Here is a 20,508-nt window from a genome sequence, read left to right on the forward strand (position 1 = left end):
TGACTGGATGCGCTGCTCGAAGTGACCGGATGCACCAACACCAGCGTCTAGTCGTTTCCAGTGAGGTACCACTCACAAAAATTCACGATCGAACATGTCCGGTCATGCCCGACCGGACTCACCCAGCATTCGGTCACTCACCGTCTCCTCTGTGCGCCACCACATCAGCGTATGTCAGCACTGACCAGACGTGGACCTTGAGTGTCCGATCATTTTTCACGCCAGTGTTCAGTCATAAGACCGAGACCGCGAGCTCACTACTGTCACCAACCGAACGCAGGACCCAGCGTCCGATCACTGTGTGACCAGCGTTTGATGCACTCTGTGAACCCCTATCTTTTCTATATAGGGCGCCGGTGGCACCGTCGGACTGTCCGCACCCTACGGGCGGACACTCTGCCGGTGAATTTTTGAACCCTTGCTCAAATGTGCCAACCACCAAGTCTGTCACCGTGTGCATATGTCTTAGCATATTTTCATAAATGTTTTCAAGAGTGTTAGCACTCCACTAGATCCTAAATGCATATGCAATGAGTTAGAGCATCTAGTGGCACTTTGATAACCGTATTTCGATACGAGTTTCACCCCTCTTAATAGTATGGCTATCAATCCTAAATGTGATCGCACTCTCTAAGTGTCTCGATCACTAAACCAAAAAGCTCCTATCAATTTCACCTTTGCCTTGAGCTTTTGTTGTTCTCTTACTTCTTTTCCAAGTCCAAGTACTTGATCATCACCATGGCATCACCATCATCATGTCATGATCTTCATTTGCTTCACCACTTGGAATGTGCTACCTATCTCATGATCACTTTGATAAACTAGGTTAGCACTTAGGGTTTTATCAATTCACCAAAATCAAACTAGAGCTTTCACCCATTGGCCGCGGGACACAACCTCTTACACCCACCAATACCCATACCATATCCCTGCCCGGTCTTCATTTTCCTCTCACCATTTTATCATAAGAGTGATAATAATAATCGCCTATTGTGAGTAATAGCAGGTTACTCACGCTACCAAAAATCCTAAGCATAGCAGCTACTCGTACTTGTACTAGTAGGACTCATAGGACATATGTATTTATGCAGGTGGTTTCCATAAAATGCCTGTAACGTAAGTGCACATCACACACACACACACACACACACACACACACACACACACACACACACATATATATATATATATATATATATATATATATATATATATATATATATATATATTCAATGCTTATTCAAAATAAGGGTTATGCATCGGGGCTTGCCTTGGGCAGACGGGTGGTCAACTATGTCAGTCGTCGGTGGCTCCAAGGCTTCCTCCTGTATGAAGACCTCCTCCTCATACTCCTCAATCACCTCCTCGTATTCCTGCTCTCCAGCGGTCATAAACTCCACCAAAGCGTTCTCTACATGCATACAATGATGATGCAACACTTAGCATTTTAGCAACAACAGCTCTTAAAATAACAATACATCTTCCAAGCTACTAAGCTAACTCTAATGACTAAGATGCTAAGCTACCCGTCCTTTCTACTAAACATGTATGAAACATTCAAGTATTATCTTAGCAACTAAAAATGCATTTCTTACTTTATTTATGATTTCTTATATACTAAAATAAGGAGTACTTAGCTACCCTATTTATCAACCAATTCTAAGGCTACAAAATTACAGTGAGCATATAATAATATAATGAACCTACTGTAAAAATTTTAGGGTTTTTGCTATCACCAATCTACCACAAAAATTCCTACAATTATTTAACCTAATCGTATTAAGCACTCTCAAATGATTCAATAACCACTGGTATCAACATATATATATATATGAACTAAATACACTAATAGATAGAGCACAATTTTAAAAAACCTAACAAAATTAGTTTTATAATTTTTGGACATCTATAGAATTTGCTATAATTTTCCAAAGATCAGCTCAAAACTAAATTAGAAAACATTTGCTAATTCGCTGGAAAAAGGAAAACCAATTCTCGCGCGGCCCAACCGCGCGTAGCGTGCGCACACGTGAAGCAGGCCCACGCGCGAGGCGGCCCGCGGTGGGAGAGTCCCGCGCGCGTCAGTGTTTTTGAAAAAGAGACCTTGCATTTCCCCCAATTCGCAACCAAGGACCAACACTATTTTACTTATAGACCCTCTCACTTAACCCCCTAGCCTTTCTCTAATTTACCCACGCACACCCCGGCGGCTTAGTGCGCGGTGGCACGACGAGCGGTGGCCTAGCACGGCTGCGCTGGCCACCTAGGGCTGCCACTAGCCCGATGGTCGGACCGGCCTCCATCCCCAGTTCAACCAGCTACACCTAGCGACAGCGCGGGGTGGCGAGATGCGCTAGAGCTAGCCATGGCGATACGCAGCTGTCCGCGACGGTGGCACGACCGCCCTGGTGAAATCAAGCATCAACGAACCCAGCTAGCTAGCGAGTGAGCATTAACAGGCTACCGTGCCTAACTGCGGTGACCGTTGGCAAAGAGAGTGGTGGAGAGGAGTTGGCCATGTGCAGCCGAGCCGTGCGGTGGCGCACCACGGCGACACAATCGTGTCAGTGGCGGGGTGGAGCTGGTAGCGGCTAAGCCAAGGCACGCATGATGAAGAGGAAGGCAAGGCACATGTACTGACATGGGCAATTGAGTTCGGGTGGAGGGATGAGAGGTCTGCCCTCGGTCATGGCCGCGGTGTGGCCTTAACGGCGCATCGGCGGGAAGTCACCAAATTAGCGCCTGGCTAGGCCGTCATCAAGGCGGTGAGGGGTCGAGTGATGAGGAGACGTGAGGGCGGAGGTGTAGACGAGCTGAATTGAATAGAGGTGACCTATCTTTGGCGCACTCGTGGGCGCAAGGCGACGACAGTGGCGAAGAAATGGGAGGCAGAGCGAGGATGGTGGAATACGGCCAGGGCTCTACTATGACATGCCTTGGTGGGACACGGTTGACGTAACCACAGTGACCCAGTCTAGCCACTAGCGAACGAGCACGCACGTGTTCACGCCGGCCTAGCCCGCGCGCCATAGCACCATCAATGGCGTGACGACGGCTGTTGCAACCACATGCACGGAATCCAACCGGGCCAGGGCGTAGAGCATTACGACGCAGACACGAGAGTGTGAGTATGACAATAGCGGCAGTAGGCGTGTCGTGATGCATGGTGGACCTGGCAGCACGGCAGCACGGTAAGGCCACGCGGCGGCGGCGGTGGCTGAAAGGTCCTAATGGCTAAAGGGGGGTGAATAGCCTATTAAAAAAATTCTACAACAACACTTAACAAACCAGTTAGACAATTATGAGGCGAAACGAGTGTTGCGCTAGCCTACTAAAAATGCAAGCCACCTATCACAGTTCTAGTTTAGATAATATCTATCCACACAAAAGCAATGACTCTACCCTAAGTTAGTGTGCTATCAAAAGCTAACTAAAGAGCCACACCAACTAAGCAAATAAGCTCTCACAACTAGGTACACTGAAGAGCTTGGCAACTAGTTTGCGGTAATGTAAAGAGAGTGAGCAATTTGTTTATACCTCCGTATAGATGAAGAAGCCAATCAATCACAAGGATGAATAACAATGAATATCAATCACCTCAAAATCAATGATGAACACAATGATTTTTTACCGAGGTTCACTTGCTTGCCGGCAAGCTAGTTCTCATTGTGGCGATTCACTCACTTAGAGGTTCACGCGCTAATTGGCTTCACATGCCAAACCCTCAATAGAGTGCCGCACAACCAACACAAGATGAGGATCACACAAGCCATGAGCAATCCACTAGAGTACCTTTTGGCTCTCCACCGAGGAAGGGTCAAGAACCCCTCACAATCACCACGATCGGATCCGGAGACAATCACCACCCTCCGCTCAACGATCCTCGCTGCTCCAAGCTATCTAGATGGCGGTAACCACCAAGAGTAATAAGTAAATCCCGCAGCAAAACACGAACACCAAGTGCCTCTAGATGCAAACACTCAAGCAATGCACTTGGATTCTCTCCTAATCTCACAAAGATGATGAATCAATGATGGGGATGAGTGGGAGGGCTTTGGCTAAGCTCACAAGGTTGCCATGTCAATGTAAATGGCCAAGAGAATAAGCTTCAGCCGGCTATGGGGCTTAAATAGAAGACCCCACGAAATAGAGCCGTTATACTCCTTCACTGGGCACAACTGGGGGTGACTAGATGCTCCAGTCAGATCGACCGGACACTGGCCCTCAGCGTCCGGTCACGTGATACACGCCACATGTCCCCTCTCTTTGAATACTGTTTGCCTGATCTCAATGGTCAATAGTCGACCAGACGCTATGGCATATGTGACCGGACGCTGAGCCTCTAGCGTCCGGTCGTTTCCAGTAAGGTTCCATAAACGAATTTCTTCGACCGGATGCATCCAGTCATGCTCGACCAGACACACCCAGCGTTCGGTCACTCGACGACTCCTCTATGCGCGACCATGTCAGTGTGACCGGACGTAGCCAGTCAGCGTCCGGTCGTTTCAGCGCCAGCGTCTGGTCGATGACCGACGTTGCGCTTTTTCTGCTGCTACTGACCGGACGCGCTGGTTCTTTAGAGACCAGCGTCTGGTCACTTACAGTGACCTCCATCTTTTCTGTCTAGGGCGCCGGTAGCACCGTCGGACTGTCCACACTCTACGAGCGGACACTCCGTCGGTGAAGTTCCTAACCCTTACTTAAATGTGCCAACCACCAAGTGTATCACCTTGTGCACATGTGTTAGCATATTTTCACAAACATTTTCAAGAGTGTTAGCACTCCAGTAGATCCTTAATGCATATGCAATGAGTTAGAGCATCTAGTGGCACTTTGATAACCATATTCCGATACAAGTTTCACCCCTCTTAATAGTACGACTATCGAACCTAAATATGATCACACTCTCTAAGTGTCTTGATCACCAAAACAAAATAGCTCCTGTCATTTATACCTTTGCTTTGAGCCTTTTATTTTTCTCTTTTTTCTTTTCAAGTCCAAGCACTTGATCATCACCATGGCATCACCATCATCATGTCATGATCTTCATTTGCTTCACCACTTGGAATGTGCTACCTATGTCATGATCACTTGATAAACTAGGTTAGCACTTAGGGTTTCATCAATTCACCAAAACCAAACTAGAGCTTTCAGTGGCCTCACACGACAGCGCCCAAGACTATTCCCACGGCACACGGCCAGCCCAGCGCGGCAAGACGCGGGCGCGCGCGAGGCGCACCGACGTCGACCACTGACGCGTGGTGACCGCGTCCACGCGGGGAAAGCAAACCAGAAACGTGTTGTGCACGTCTTTTAAAGCTTCTACCGCGACCAAACCGTTACTCCTAAACATAAACAGTCTTCACTACACTCAAGATGATATGTGAGGCTACTTAATCAAGCTATAACACTACATCGCTCTTTAACCCAATTCCTCAAAAATAGTTTGCTAAACATAGCAATGTCTAACTATCAACAGACTTAGAATTTTTTCTAAGTTTTGAGTTGAACTCTATTTCATATTGCATTTCTAAGCTATTGGAAATATTAGCTAGCAAGGGTATTTTTCAACGGCAAGTATTTCATCATCTTCTACAAAGTTCACACTCCAAACTTTATTTAAGCCACAAATATAAGTTCTATAGTAATTTTACTCAATAAAAATTGCTTTACAACCATACTTGATAATCGTACGAATCGTGGAGTAATTTTCGTTTTGCATTCTTATTGATCGTTTTAGTTGAAATGCTTCGCCTATTCGTTTCATCACATGCATTACCCTATAAGTATGATGCTCATGACGTATTTTAGTAAATGATTTATAGTGTAACACCTCTAAATAAATTTTTTGGATGCCGAAGATGCCTTAATAATCGTATTTGATCTAAGTGCACACAATTCAAAGTTTGATTCGGGTTATATGACTGGCAATGTAGAGTAACTATAACAGAATATTTAGGAATATAAATTGAGTGACAAATAGAGTGTCTCTATTTATGGATATTGATCCCACCATTTCTCTGTAAAATCCCCATCATTCAAGACATATTCGGCCTGTTCGCTTGTTGGTTTTCGCCAGCCCAAACCAGCCAGCCAACAATGTTTTCCTCTCACAATAAACCAGCACCAGCCAGCCCAAATCAGCCCAGAAACCTACCAGCGAACAGGCCGATTAGCTCTATTGCAGCTCACATGTATATTTCCTAGCCTAGTATAAAAAGCTAAGTGACTAATATATATTTTTACTTTCTGAAGTACCCTTGCACTCTCTGGTCCCTGTTTGCTTGGAGGAATTCTGGAAGAATCTGGATGAAAAACACTGTTCCGGATGAAATGTTATGGGAGAAAAACACTGTTTTGGATAAAAAAAAAGCGGATCAAGCCGGATTTAAGGGCACGCGAACGGGGCCTCTATGTCATGTATGTGATTTGGATTCACAACCCGTGTTTATATAAAGGCAAAATTTGCCTTTGGACACTGAAAGTGTCATCCTTTTGTTGGCGGACATCGAAAATATAGGGATTTGTTGGTAGGCACTTTTGTCGTTGCCAAATTTTTTAGGGGATACCAAACGCATTAAAATATTTATTTCTGGCTTAGGAGGTGAGATAATAGCGGTGGAATACCCTTTTTGGCCCTGCCTCTTTGTTCTTCCTCTGTCCCTGTTCTCTCCCACGCGGCTCGCCGACGTCGGTCGGACCTGCGCTCGGCGCGGCGAGGCCAGACGAGGGCAGTGTACGCGGGAGGACGAGGTGAGGTCGGGCGACGAGACTCGACGCGGCATGTGGGCGACTGCTCGTGGTGCGCCACGGCGCAGAGGACTGGGCGTGCGCAGCGATGGGCCGATGAGTGCCACTGTGCCAAGGAGCGAGCGGGAGAGCGCATTTCGCGAGCCGCGCGCGCGGCGGCGGCGCAGTGCTTGCGGCCCCGACGGCGCTGACGGCTGACCATAGCGCACGGGAGGGCAACCGGTGGAAAATCGACATGCGGTGGAAGAAACGGGCGTGCAAGCTCGCGGTGCAAGGATTCCCGAGTTCACAACAGGCTATTGGGTGTTTCAAACGATGGATTCTACTCCATCGAAACAAAGGCCGTTGCACGGCGAGATAGTGGGCCACATCACAAAACCTGCCCCACGGTTGATATATTCCGAGAGATCACATCACAACCCCAACCAGACTAGATTCCCTTTCGGCGGCGGCGGCGGCGGCCTATCCATGGCGGACGGTATCGTTAGCGCCGAGCATGGAGGGTCCATCTGGGGCTCTGGCTCCTCCACGCACGTGGTGGAGTCATATGAGGAGGAGGAGGAGTGGGCAGGCTTGGAACCCTTCTTCTTCGACGTGGCGGAGGCGGTGGCGGACCATGAGAGGCGGATGCAGATTGAGCAGGAGGAGGTGCGCCTGGAGGATCTGCGCAAACAGAGGAAGCAGGCCTCTGTTCGGATCCGTGATTACGATCCCAAGCAGGGCGGCCACTACATGACCCGCTACTTCTTCTACGACTTCAACGAATTCGACATCGACGAGGAGTGTAAGCCTATCCACCTCTCAATTCCCTTGTAATTTTGCTTTTGTATAAGCCGCCCAGGCAAAACCTATCACAATTCAAGTAATATAAATCCAGGTGGGGATCAATCCCCACGTCGAAAGCTTAAAAAAAATCTCTTGTAATTTTGTCCTTTGCCTCCCGCGTCCATGAGGAACTATTAATTCATGCATCTCATCTCGGTAATAGTTTCAGTCGCTTGAGTTTAGAGAGGGGTTTCCCTTTATTAAGTAACCTTTGTCAGTTACCCTACACAGCATGTGCACTTACACTATAGGGATTCAATTGCAAACAAGCACTTCTTCAGAGTCTGATTTGCTGTCTGCAGGAAACCTTAACTTTTTTTTTTTTGTTTTCCTGAGCCTGATTTGCATTAAACCTAATTATGTTATTGTTTTTGTTTTCCTGCGCTGCAGCAAGCATTGGACCAATGAGATACACCAACAAGATCTACAAACTGGATGATTTTTGTCCTCTGCTTGATGCAGTAAATATTCTCTCCGTGAAGATAGCATCCTTGGATGTTAAATTTCCAATACATGTCTATGGCACTGTCATTGCCAGAGATTCCCTTGATCGCCAGTGTGTTTATGTCTTCCGCCGTAGTAGAGATAATTGCCAAGTCATCAACTCTAAGGTACCGATACCATGCCTAGTTTAGTTATCCATCATTCTTAACATAGAGATTCTAGCATGCATTATGTGTTTGGAAAGATAAAAGTCAATACTAGCACGTTTATTGGCATTATAACTGCTAGTTGGATCAATAATCATTCAAAATCTAACAGTTGACACACACCCTTCTAGTTTTGAATCTGTATGGCGCTTAAAGCTGGAGTTTTGCATGTCATCAGTTGATCATCAATTATCAGTTCAGTTATTTATCGTGCCAGGTTGTTGATTTAAAATGCAAATAATCTGAATGAAGGATATTCTTCGTTTTAATTCTTGTTTAGACAAAATGGTCATTGTGTGGGTGAATATTTAAATTGTAGTTTCTAGTGGTGGATGCAACTTCCTCTATTGTCTATAAGATAATTTGGCATGCATGGAATGATCACCATATAATAATGGCATATGATTCACGTATAGTATAGTAGTATGGAAAAGAGCGACTCGAAGCTGATTTTGTTGATGAACTATTTATGGGTCTCTTTTTAACATATCTCTTCTTAGAATGGGAAACCTAACCTTGGCCTTGTTTAGATTGCAAATTTTTGCAATCTGGACACTGTAGCACGTTTCGTTTGTATTTGACAAACTTTGTCCGATCATGGACTAACTAGGCTCAAAAGATTCGTCTCGTGATTTACAACCAAACTGTGCAATTAATTATTTTTTTTATCTACATTTAATGCTCCATGCATACGTCAAAAATTTAATATGATGGAGAGAGAGTGAAAAAACTTGGAACTTTGATGTCATCTAAACCAGGCCCTTGTTTGTCATTTCGGTATCGCACAAGTTCTCTCGTATTATTATAATATATATGTGTGTACTGGTAACAGCTTCCTTCTGCTTCGTGGCTAATGTACTTCTGTTGCATTACTTTATATTGAAGGGAAATTATATGTGCCACTAAACTGTACTGTAAACTTTTTTTGTAGACCCAACCGCTGACCTTGGAGGGCCCAAAACGAGGACTCGTATTGTTAGATGATCTATTCATTGAGATCGATCTGAAGATAAAAGATGTTCGACAAAAGGGTGCTCAACGGGGTAGGGACAGAGAACTTAGTAAAGGGTTTGTAACGATCAAGGGCCTTAGTTGTCGGATCCTTGAGAAATCCCTTGTTGAAAGTAAATCTCTTGCTACGAGGCTCAGTACAGTTGAGGTGGGGTGTTCAGTTGTGAAAGACGGCCTTGAGGCTCTTGTTGCTATTGAAGTTTTACGTGGAGAGTTCAGTGGTAAAATCACTGCTTGCACTGTGCACATCCCGCATAGCCTCCTGCTTCATGATAGCAAACTTCGTGGTAAGAAGGTTGGCGGCGTTAAAGGAGTTATCCAACTTTTGCAGCCTGTCATAGCTGTCGGTAGGGGAGACATGCTGATAATTGTCATCCAGACTAGCGATGGTGTTTCTAAGCGCACCATCGAGTTTACTCGAAGGATCAGGGGCTCAGAGAAAGATGTTATCACTGTTGGTGTCACTAAGATGCGCGTTAAGGTTTCTTGGTCGGTAATGGACTGGTAAGCAGGTTTCTTGGTCGGTAATGGACTGGTAAGCGTGAGCTTAATTATGGATTGCCGTATATTGTTAAGCTCATAATACTATATGCGTGCTATATATTTGCCGTGCCAACTGCCAACTGTCTGGCCCAGATAAGAAGTAACAGTGTCTGTAACTACTGTTTATATAATGGGTCGTTATGCTGAACTATTGCTTATATAATGGGTCGTTATGTTGAACTGATGTCTATCGTGTTAGGCTTATATTATTGTTATATGTAGTACTCATGATAAGTAGTAATCATGATGACCACATATGCACTTGTGCTTAAGTTGCTAATCTATACTATAATACTAGGAATTGTTTGGTGTTGAATGTCATGCTTTTTTTTGTTTTATTTATGCCTGCATTCCGAGACCACAGAATATGCTGCGTTTCAACAGAAACTAAGGCCGTCAAGAAGATTTATCTCTATCGGTACTGCTAAAATGACGAAAGAGGAATCGTTCACAATAGATTAAGCGTGCCTCTGTGACGCCTTCCGCTGTAATAAAAGAGGCTGAGTAATGTGGCTTTTCTGGTAACAGTTACAAGTTTCAACTCTTAGTCCTAATAACAGCATAAACTTCCTAATGGCGTGTGAAGTTCTAACAAAGTGCATTGATATTTCTAAAAAAATTGATTTGAAGCACGAAATTAGTTCTGCTCTAAAGCTAAGCCTCAAAATTGATTTGAAGCACGAAATTAGTTCTGCTCTAAAGCTAAGCCTCCACGTTGTGCTCATGACAAGGGACCTTTTCTTACTGTTCCCATCTGCTTTACACAAGAACGGTGTTGGCCTTGCTGCACGGTGTTGGGCTTGCTGCTTTGTAGTAGAAAAACACCATCATCCTCGACCATGCCTCCGCCCACCGGACAACTAGCACCAGAGATTTATGGTCAGACAACTCCACGACACAGTTGGTCGAATGCAAGTCAAATCAGTGGGGTGTTTCTCAAAGATGAGTCGTACAACCAACCTTTCTCACGGTGTATTATCCTCCCTCCGTTGGTGAAGAGAATGTCAGGGAAACCAGAAACTTTCAGCGCGTCCAGAAGGTCAGGCTGGGCACAGGCATCTACAGCCACACACTGCAGAAGACATATGAATAGTCAGAACTTGAAATGCTCTTTGAACCACCAGTTACCAAGGGAATTACTGAAAGGATGTTGCAATGAGTTCTATACTGAAACAAACCGGGATTTTCAAAATAGAAATTCCGATTCTTTTACCCCTCTGTGATAGTCCCAGGATATCTCGGCTATCACGGGCATCCACTTTTCAGCTGATTACGAAGTCATACAACGACAAAGTACAAAAGTATGCCTAATACATTAAACTAGATACAAGCCCTCTAGGCTAAACCAAACGAAACACTGATAGACTAGTCGTAGCAGCGAAGCTTGGCGAATCTCCAATCCATGGGCATCCTTGAGAGTAGATCGCAATCCAACTACTAATCTCAACATCACTGCAAGTCAAGAAATCTACACACCGCCAGATGTGTGCAGTCCATGGTCAGCACCAATGAGCTTTAGTGGAAAAATAGAAAATAAAGGGATCTGACGATCCTAATAGTTTGGTTGTGGTTTACATCCTTAGCGCATGCAGAATATCATCAAATATAATAATATAAGTGTCTCATCCCAACCAACCACCCATCCATCCCATCCCATATCCAACACAGTCACACCACACTCTCACATCTCACCACCACGCTCTCTAGGCGACAAGGACAACTCCTCGTCCTTGCCTCAACGGCCATAGGCCGGATCCTTATCCAAACCTAGGGGGAGAGAAAGAAAGACACATCTCACTAATCAAGGGAAGCATAGAACATAGGAATGTCCATGACCGTGGACACAACTATACGTATAGATCGATCAACTCTGCAGAGTGTGTACACTTGGAACCACAAGATCGCCATCATCGACGCTGATCATCGTCTAGGCTGATATCGGGCTACCTCCTAACCGGTACGATGCCACCCTACCACTCAGCCCTGAGTCACCCCGGAGTCTACCAGAACGCTGAGACTATGAGACGTAGTACCGGGCCCCCAAGGTCACCACGCTGTCTTAGGAGGGGTGTGGGCCATACGCCCGTACCTCCCTACACTATCTACTTACAACCTAGCAGTAGTGGCACTGCCCTAGCTAGTCAGCATGCCATTTCCCGCCCATCAGGAATGAGTGGTGTGCACGAAGGGTCCTATGAGCCGGTTCTCTCGACATACCAGTCCTTAGGGGGACCAGACAAGACATCTTCTCAAATGGGAATATCCAACATCCCGTGCCTCAACAGCACCTCCTTCCCGGGGGCTCACCCAGCGAGGCATCCCGGGAACTACTCATCTCACATGTACCCGCCACATGTACCTCTCATAGAGGATGCTCAGGTCACACCCTCTCGGCAAGACTTGTCCAAAGACTCGTCGTAGATCCTGCCTGGTCGACTCGACCCTCACCACTCACCCAATACACACACCAGAATCTCCCATCCATGGTATATCCATAACATCCACACACATCACATATCAAGAATTATATGTAAGTATGATGGAGTGAATGCAAGCAAGCAGGTTGGCAATATAATAGTGCGAGCGCAGAGCTAGATGATTAGGGTGAAGTGGTTTCAATCAAGGCAATCATGGCTCAGGCAATAGCATGCATCACATATACTAGCAAATGAATAAATATAAAGCGCTAGCAGTTCTACTTGCAATGTCTAATAGGATTCTCTAAGATAAGGTGTTGCCATGACACCTGCGATGTCGAGGAAGTAGTGGTACACGTCTCTGGAATGTCGTCGTAGCCGATCAGTGGGAGTCTCCTTCTCCATCCGAGGTGTCCTTGGATCCATCCGAGCTCAAGTCGTCGCTACGCAAGAAAATGTCAAGAACGGCCACAAATAAGAACCAATAAAACCGCAACAAAAACTAACTCAAAAAGACACAAGAACTGCACTAGGAGGTAGGTTATGATTTTAGAAAAATTAAGAAACTGGTTTCATAATTTTTGGAGCTGGGATGAATTTGATATGAATTTAGGAAGGTGGAAAGGATTTTTTAAAAACGGAAAAGGATAAGGTTCAAGGGCTTGGGCTTGGCACCGCCGGTGGGCTGCACGGCTACCTGGGCCTGGTCCAGGCGGCAGAGGAAGAGATGGGCTTTAGCAGCCATAGCCGATCTGGGCCTGGCGCTGCCATTGCTGTGCCGGAGAAGAGGAGCCGGCCCAGGCTGGTGCCGACCCGCTAGCTGTTAGAAGGCCAGGTTTCCTGCTGGGCTGGGCTAAGTTGGGGGTAGCTTGGGCCGCTTCATCAAAAAGGAAAGGAAGGGAGAGCAGCAAGCTGCATCGGCAGGTGTTCGACGGGAGGCCTCTGAGCAGCGGTGAGCCGGTGAGCATCCGCCCGAGTGCGCTCGGCAATGCTAGGCCTCGCCGGTGGCAGCGGCAGTGTGCAGGTTCCTTGACGGGCATGAGAGGCTGCGTGCTTGCTCGGTGTGGCTTGGGAACCGCTTGGCTCCGGTGGACTCGTGGACGTGCCACGGCTGCAACCGAGGGTGGATTGGACAAGGCCGGCGAGTGCAGTGCGTGTTAGATTGATCTCCTGACCAATAAGCCCAACGGTCTATTGGGCCTGGGTCTCGCGCCCTGATCGGGGGCGCCCAACCCTACATGGTTGGTGGGCCCCCGTCGCACTGCGCTATATAAAGAGGTGGGGGCCGGCGGCTCAAAGCACGAGGTTCGCTGTGAGCCGCAAACCCCACCGACAAACCCTAATTCCGATCTAAGAGGGCGCGCAGCCAGCGACGGGAAGCTCCGCTGATCCTCGCCGTCGTCACTGCTACGCCCGACCGCACTGCATCGACGTCCGTGCAACCTCTACTCCACCCGTCGCTGCCCGTGTGCTGCCTCCATCACCGAACCAGCGATGGCCAGCACAACCGCGACTTCATCCGGAGGCTCAGGTTCATCACCAGCCCCTCTCTACCCTATCTCCCTCTCGGTGTAGTGTTCTAGGTCTAAATGTGCATGTGCTTCACGGATCTAAGTGTTCATCCGTCTAGATCTACCCTAGTCGATCCACAGTTTTACAATGGTACCAGAGCCATTTTTTTTTTCTAGCGGTAGATCTGGGTACGGGAAAAGTAAGAACAGAATGAGACATGGTCTCGACACCCTAACCCTAACCAAGGAAGGGGACTGACTGAGAATCAAAAGAACCGCGCCGGGATCCGGCGACCGCTCGGTGACTGACTCAGAAAAGAAATAAACCGATTTCAAATCGGGGGGGAGAAGAAAACAGTTTCGTCCCCAATCCTAATCCCTAACCCTAATCGGGAAATCGTGCAAAATCGGGATAAAAGAAACCGGAAAAGGATGAAAAGGATCCCGATCTCGGATCGAATGAGAAAGAACCCTAACCCTAGAAATGAAACCCTAACCCTAGATCGGGTTTTGGGGAAGGAAAAAGATGGAGAGGGGAACCTACCCGGTCCTCCCGACACCGCCGTCGCGCGGAAAGCCACCACCGTGCGGGCGGTGATCACCGCCGCCATGGTTGGCGAGCGGACAGAGGCCTGACTCGGCCGTGGCTCAGGACAGCGGTCCAAAGCCGCTCGACGGCGGCGCGCTCTGCCATGGGCGAGCGCGCGCACCGACGAGGGGCTTGGCACCGGTGTCGTCCTCCCTTCTTCTCCGGTGACGAGGTGGCCACCCGCTCCCTTTCGTTCTTCGCTACCGTCGCCGTGGGAGAGGAGAGGAGAAAGTGGAAATGAACCTAAGGTTCAGGGAGAGGGGCCGGCCGGGGGTTTTGTTCGGGCGAAACGGCCGGACAGCCGTCCGATCCGATCTAGCGATCAGGATTCGCCGGACCGGCTTTAGGCCCAGGCGGGCACACGGTTTCGCGGCCCAGGCCCAGGTTGCGGCCTGGGCGCGGGGGAGAGAGCGCGCGCGGCTGGGTGCGGGGGTGCGCTGGTGCGCGCGGATGGGCCGCGGCAGCTGGGCCGAGTGCGCTGGCGCGCGCGCGTGAGCAGGCCGTGGGCCGCGCGTGTGCTGGCTGGGCCAAAATGGCCAAATAAATAGTAAAGTCACAGTTTTTGTTTTTTCTTATTTTCCAGAAAACAGTTTGATCAATTTGAATTGATTTTTTATGATAATTTTCTATACAAAATTTATCCAACGATATTTTTTGTTCAGTAAATAGTAAATTTGCTTCTGGAAAATAGGAAAAAGATTATTAAATGTTAAAGTTTCCGCTGCGTATTTAAAGATGTAATTTTCATTATTAAATTCGAATCAACGGGAGAATTTAATTTTGAAAATGGATATGTTTTAAATTGATTATAATATTGTTGTTATTCTGACCAACGTTGATTAATGGCAATATTATAATGTTTTAGGTATACATTAATTCTATTTCTGCCCAACGGTGATGTAGAATTAGTGTAGAAAATAATTATATGTTTTAATTTTGACCAACGTTAAACTAAGGCATGCAATTATTGTTGTTATTTCAGTTCTCACCCTATTTGAATTGTGTTTTCAGGAGGATACAACTTAATGAGTTGTATCAAAGAGATCCCCACTCTAAAAGGTGATAACTATATTGAGTGGAAGAAAAAGATAGACCTGGCCTTTATCCTCGCTGAGGTGGACTGGGTTGTCACCACACCGTGTCCCAAAGAACCTGTGGCACCGGTGAGGGAGACAGATGAGACTAATGCTGCATGGCAGAACAGAGAGCGGGATTTTGCTCCCGTAAAGATGTCCTATGACCTTGAGCATAGAAAATGGGTCACTGCCAACAAGAAGTGTCTGACAGTGATAAAGAACACGATTGAGCCTGCTATTGTGGGCTCAATTCCAGACTATGACATGATCACAGAGTACCTAGACAGAATAAAGAGTCAGTTCACTGGCTCTTCAAAGACATATGCAACCCAGCTGATCAAGCAGCTGGTTACAGAAAGGTACTCTGGTGGCGGCAGTGGCATTAGAGAGCACATACTGAGAATGAGCAATCTGGCATCTAAGCTCAAACCAATGGATTTGGCACTCAAGGATGAGTTTCTTATTCATTTGATTTTTGCTTCTTTGCCCAAAGAATTTGATACATTTGTTGTTAATTACAACATACAACCTGAAAAATGGGATTTGGAAAAGCTCATAGCCATGTGTGTGCAGGAGGAGGAAAGAATAAAAGTTTCACAAGGTGGTTCTGTCAACTACCTAAAAGATAAGAAAAAGAACTACAATAACAGCTCTTCCTCCAAGTCATCTGGAAAAGGTCCCATGCAACAGTCTCAGAACCAGCAATTCCCAGTGGCTAAAGACCAGTGTCTCCACTGCAAGAAGACGGGACATTATAAAAAGAATTATCCTGATTTCTTAAAGATGATTATAAAGAATAAAGGTGAGAACATTATTACGTTCGTAAATGAATCCTTGTATGTAAAGTTTTCAAAATCTACTTGGTGGATTGATTCAGGTGCAACTATTCATGTTGCTAATTCGTTACAGGGATTCCGTTCGATGAGAACTTTGCAAAGAAGCGAAAGTTTCATTAAAGTCGCAAATGGAGTACAAGCAGATGTTGAGGCCGTTGGAGATCTTCCTCTAGAGCTTCCAGATGGCTTTATACTTTTTCTTAGAGATGTTCTTTATGTACCTTCTTTGCAAAGAAACCTTATTAGTGTATCAAAGTTGGACCATGATGGTTATGATTGCCATTTTGGAAATGACAAATGTCAGATATTGTTTAATAATAAATGTGTTGGTCTTGCCTTCCGACAAGACGAGCTTTATTTGTTATCACTTCATGAAAATATGAATTCCGTATGTGATGTGAATGAAAATGTATCCTCATCGAACAATGGAAACAGAAAACGAAAGAGAGCTCACGATGCGTTGTCGAAATTATGGCACTGTCGTTTAGGCCATATTTCGAGGGGGAGAATAGAAAGACTAGTGAAGAATGATATTCTTCCTCCATTAGAGCTCTCAGAGTTAGAACAATGTAGAGATTGCATAAAAGGAAAGTATGTAAAGAAAATTAAGAAAGATGCCAAACGAAGCGCAGGAATTCTACAGATTATTCACACAGACATATGTGGTCCTTTTCCTGTGAAAAGTGTGGATGGTTATGATTCATTCATAACATTTACAGACGATTACTCTCGGTTTGGCTACATTTATCCAATTAAAGAAAGAACAGAAGCGTTGGATAAATTTAAAATATTTAAAGCAGAAGTTGAAAATCAGTATGATTTAAAGATTAAGATAGTCAGGTCTGACTGTGGAGGAGAGTACTACGGTCGGCATACCCCATATGGACAAGTTCCTGGACCTTTTGCAAGGTTCTTACAGGAGAATGGTATAGTCGCCCAGTATTCAACACCGGACGAACCTCAGCAGAATGGAGTAGCTGAAAGGCGTAACCGTACCCTGATGGATATGGTGCGTAGTATGATAAGTTACTCCACTTTACCCACGAGTCTGTGGATGGAGGCATTAAAAACCGCCATTCATATTCTCAATAGAGTACCAAGTAAGTCGGTGCCCAAAACACCGTATGAGTTGTGGACAGGAAGAGTACCCTCACTTAACCACTTGCGTGTGTGGGGGAGCCCTGCTGAGGCTAAAGTTTTTAACCCAAACATTGGGAAGCTAGATCCCAAAACTGTGAGTTGCCATTTCATTGGCTACCCAGAAAAGTCAAAAGGTTTTCGTTTCTACTGTCCTAACAGACATACAAAGTTTGTGGAAACGAGACACGCTGTCTTCCTAGAGGATGAAATGATTAGGGGGAGCATGGTAGCTCGAGAAATTGACCTTGAAGAGAAGCGGGTATATGCACCCACTCCGATCATTCATGAGCCATTTTTCTCACTACCTGCTGTTGCTGCACCAACAGTACAAGACACTGTGGTGCCAGCACCTGTTGTTATCCCGCCTGTGGCAACAATGAATGATGATGAGGAACCTGTGCCTCAGGATCCTATAGAACCTATTGCCACGCATGAGGGAGAGCAACAACAGCCTCAAACAGAAAATGTGCCAATTGAGGAGGCCCCTAGAAGGTCTCAAAGAGTTAGAAAATCAGCTATTCCTGCTGATTATGAAGTGTACAACACTGAAGAATTTCAAATGGAGGATGATCCCACCTCATTTGAAGAAGCCATGAAAAGTGATCATTCATCAAAGTGGCTTGAGGCCATGGAAGATGAGATGAGATCAATGAATGCAAATAAAGTTTGGGATTTGGAGATAATTCCTAAAGGAGCCAAAACAGTAGGCTGTAAATGAGTCTACAAAACAAAACTTGACTCTCAAGGGAATATAGAGAGATATAAAGCCTGACTTGTGGCAAAAGGCTTTACACAAAGAGAAGGGATTGATTACAATGAGACCTTTTCTCCAGTCTCATGTAAGGATTCCTTCAGAATCATAATGGCATTAGTGGCACATTACGATTTGGAATTACATCAGATGGATGTAAAGACGGCATTTCTCAACGGAGACTTAGAGGAAAATGTTTACATGGCACAACCGAAAGGTTTTGTCATGGAAGGAAAAGAACGTTTGGGATGCCGCCTAAAGAAATCTATTTATGGATTAAAACAAGCTTCAAGACAGTGGTACTTGAAGTTTGATCAGACAATAAAGAATTTTGGGTTTAAAGATAATGTTGAGGACAATTGTGTCTACGCAAAGTTTAAGAATGGGAAGTTTATCTTCCTTGTCCTGTATGTGGATGATATCTTACTTGCTAGTAGTGATGTCAGTCTACTACTGGAAACAAAGAAGTTTTTGTCCTCAAAATTTGATATGAAAGATCTTGGTGAAGCTTCGTTCGTTCTAGGGATCGAGATTCACCGAGATAGAAGTAAAGGGGTATTAGGACTGTCATAAAAGGCATACATAGAAAAAGTCTTAAAGAAATTCAGTATGCACAAATGTAGTCCCTCACCTGCTCCTATAGTCAAGGGCGACAGATATGGGGATTTTCAATGCCCCAGGAACCAATATGAGATCGATCAAATGAAAGTGGTTCCATATGCTTCAGCTGTCGGAAGCTTGCAATATGCTCAAGTGTGTACGCGCCCTGACTTGGCATTTGTTACCGGGTTACTTGGCAGATTCCAAAGCAATCCTAGAATAGAACACTGGAAATTGGTAAAGAAAGTCTTGCGTTATTTGCAAGGAACGAAAGGCCTCATGATGACGTATAGAAGATCTGATTCACTCAATATAGTGGGATATTCAGATTCTGATTATGCGGGAGATAATAGAAAATCCACGTCTGGATATGTGTTTACTCTCGCAGGAGGAGCTATTTCATGGAAAAGCTCAAAGCAAACCGTCACTACATCGTCCACAATGTATGCTGAGTTTGTAGCGTGTTATGAGGCAACGGGGCAGGTGAACTGGCTAAATAAGTTCATACCCGGTTTGAAGGTGGTTGACGACATCAATAGACCACTGAAGTTATACTGCGATAATAATCCAGCAGTACAGTATGCTTACAACAATAGGTCAAGTGGTGCTGCCAAACATATTGACATAAAGTATTATGTTGTGAAGGATAAAGTCTGGGATCAAATGATAAGTCTTGAGCATATAAGTACCGAAAAGATGCTCGCGGATCCGCTTACAAAAGGCTTACCACCCAACGTGTTCAGAGAACATGTAGCCGGCATGGGTTTAAGGGAAAGCCTATGATTTCTGGACTATAAAGGGCCCAAAAGTTAAAGTAACTATTTTAGATCAGAGACATGCATTGTAGCTGTTAAATCTATCGGCGATTGACCATGATGATGAGACATGCTCTATGTATCATCTGTGAAGAAATGAGTAAGGATAAAAGGATTGAAGTTTAAAGTTTAAAGATAAAAGTAATAGTGAGATCAAGGGGAAGAATGTTAGATTGATCTCCTGACCAATAAGCCCAACGGCCTATTGGGCCTTGGTCTCGCGCCCTGATCGGGGGCGCCCAACCCTAAATGGTTGGTGGGCCCCCGTCGCACTGCGCTATATAAAGAGGTGGGGGCCGGCGGCTCAAAGCACGAGGTTCGCTGTGAGCCGCAAACCCCACCGACAAACCCTAATTCCGATCTAAGAGGGCGCGCAGCCAGCGACGGGAAGCTCCGCTGATCCTCGCCGTCGTCACTGCTACGCCCGACCGCACTGCATCGACATCCGTGCAACCTCTACTCCACCCGTCGCTGCCCGTGTGCTGCCTCCATCACCGAACCAGCGATGGCCAGCACAACCGCGACTTCATCCGGAGGCTCAGGTTCATCACCAGCCCCTCTCTACCCTATCTCCCTCTCGGTGTAGTGTTCTAGGTCTAAATATGCATGTGCTTCACGGATCTAAGTGTTCATCCGTCTAGATCTACCCTAGTCGATCCACAGTTTCAACAGTGCGAGGACACGGTCAAGGCAGGGTTGAAGGAGGTTTGTGAAGGTGCGGCGGTGTACGTGTCCCTGGTGGCCGTCAGTGGCATGCCGATGTTGTGCGGTGGGGTTGAGACGGCCGCCGGGAGCTGCGAACATCGAGGCCGGTGGCAAGGCTGCGGCTTGGCTTGGGTAACCGGAACCGACCGGGAAGGTAGCGGCCATTTGAGGCATCGGTGACGGAGCAGAGCGAGGCGAAGGTCACGGTTTTGCAGAACGGGGCGAAGAGCTCGTCGTGGTTCCTCGGCTGCACGGGCCCGTGCGATGGCTAGTGCAGGTGTTCGCGACA

General features: G+C 46.2%; 1 protein-coding gene across 1 annotated transcript; it reads left to right on the forward strand.

Moving 5' to 3' along the window:
* The first annotated feature begins 7,062 nt into the window (after positions 1-7,062).
* On the forward strand, positions 7,063-9,963 carry LOC136505769 (uncharacterized). Its single transcript, XM_066500921.1, has 3 exons — positions 7,063-7,534; positions 7,966-8,186; positions 9,157-9,963. The coding sequence occupies exons 1-3, from the start codon at positions 7,066-7,068 to the stop codon at positions 9,742-9,744; spliced, it is 1,278 nt and encodes a 425-aa protein (XP_066357018.1). The 5' UTR covers positions 7,063-7,065; the 3' UTR covers positions 9,745-9,963.
* Positions 9,964-20,508: the final 10,545 nt, after the last annotated feature.

This window comes from Miscanthus floridulus, chromosome 14 (genome assembly GCF_019320115.1).
Source record: "Miscanthus floridulus cultivar M001 chromosome 14, ASM1932011v1, whole genome shotgun sequence".
Taxonomy (NCBI): Eukaryota; Viridiplantae; Streptophyta; class Magnoliopsida; order Poales; family Poaceae; genus Miscanthus; species Miscanthus floridulus.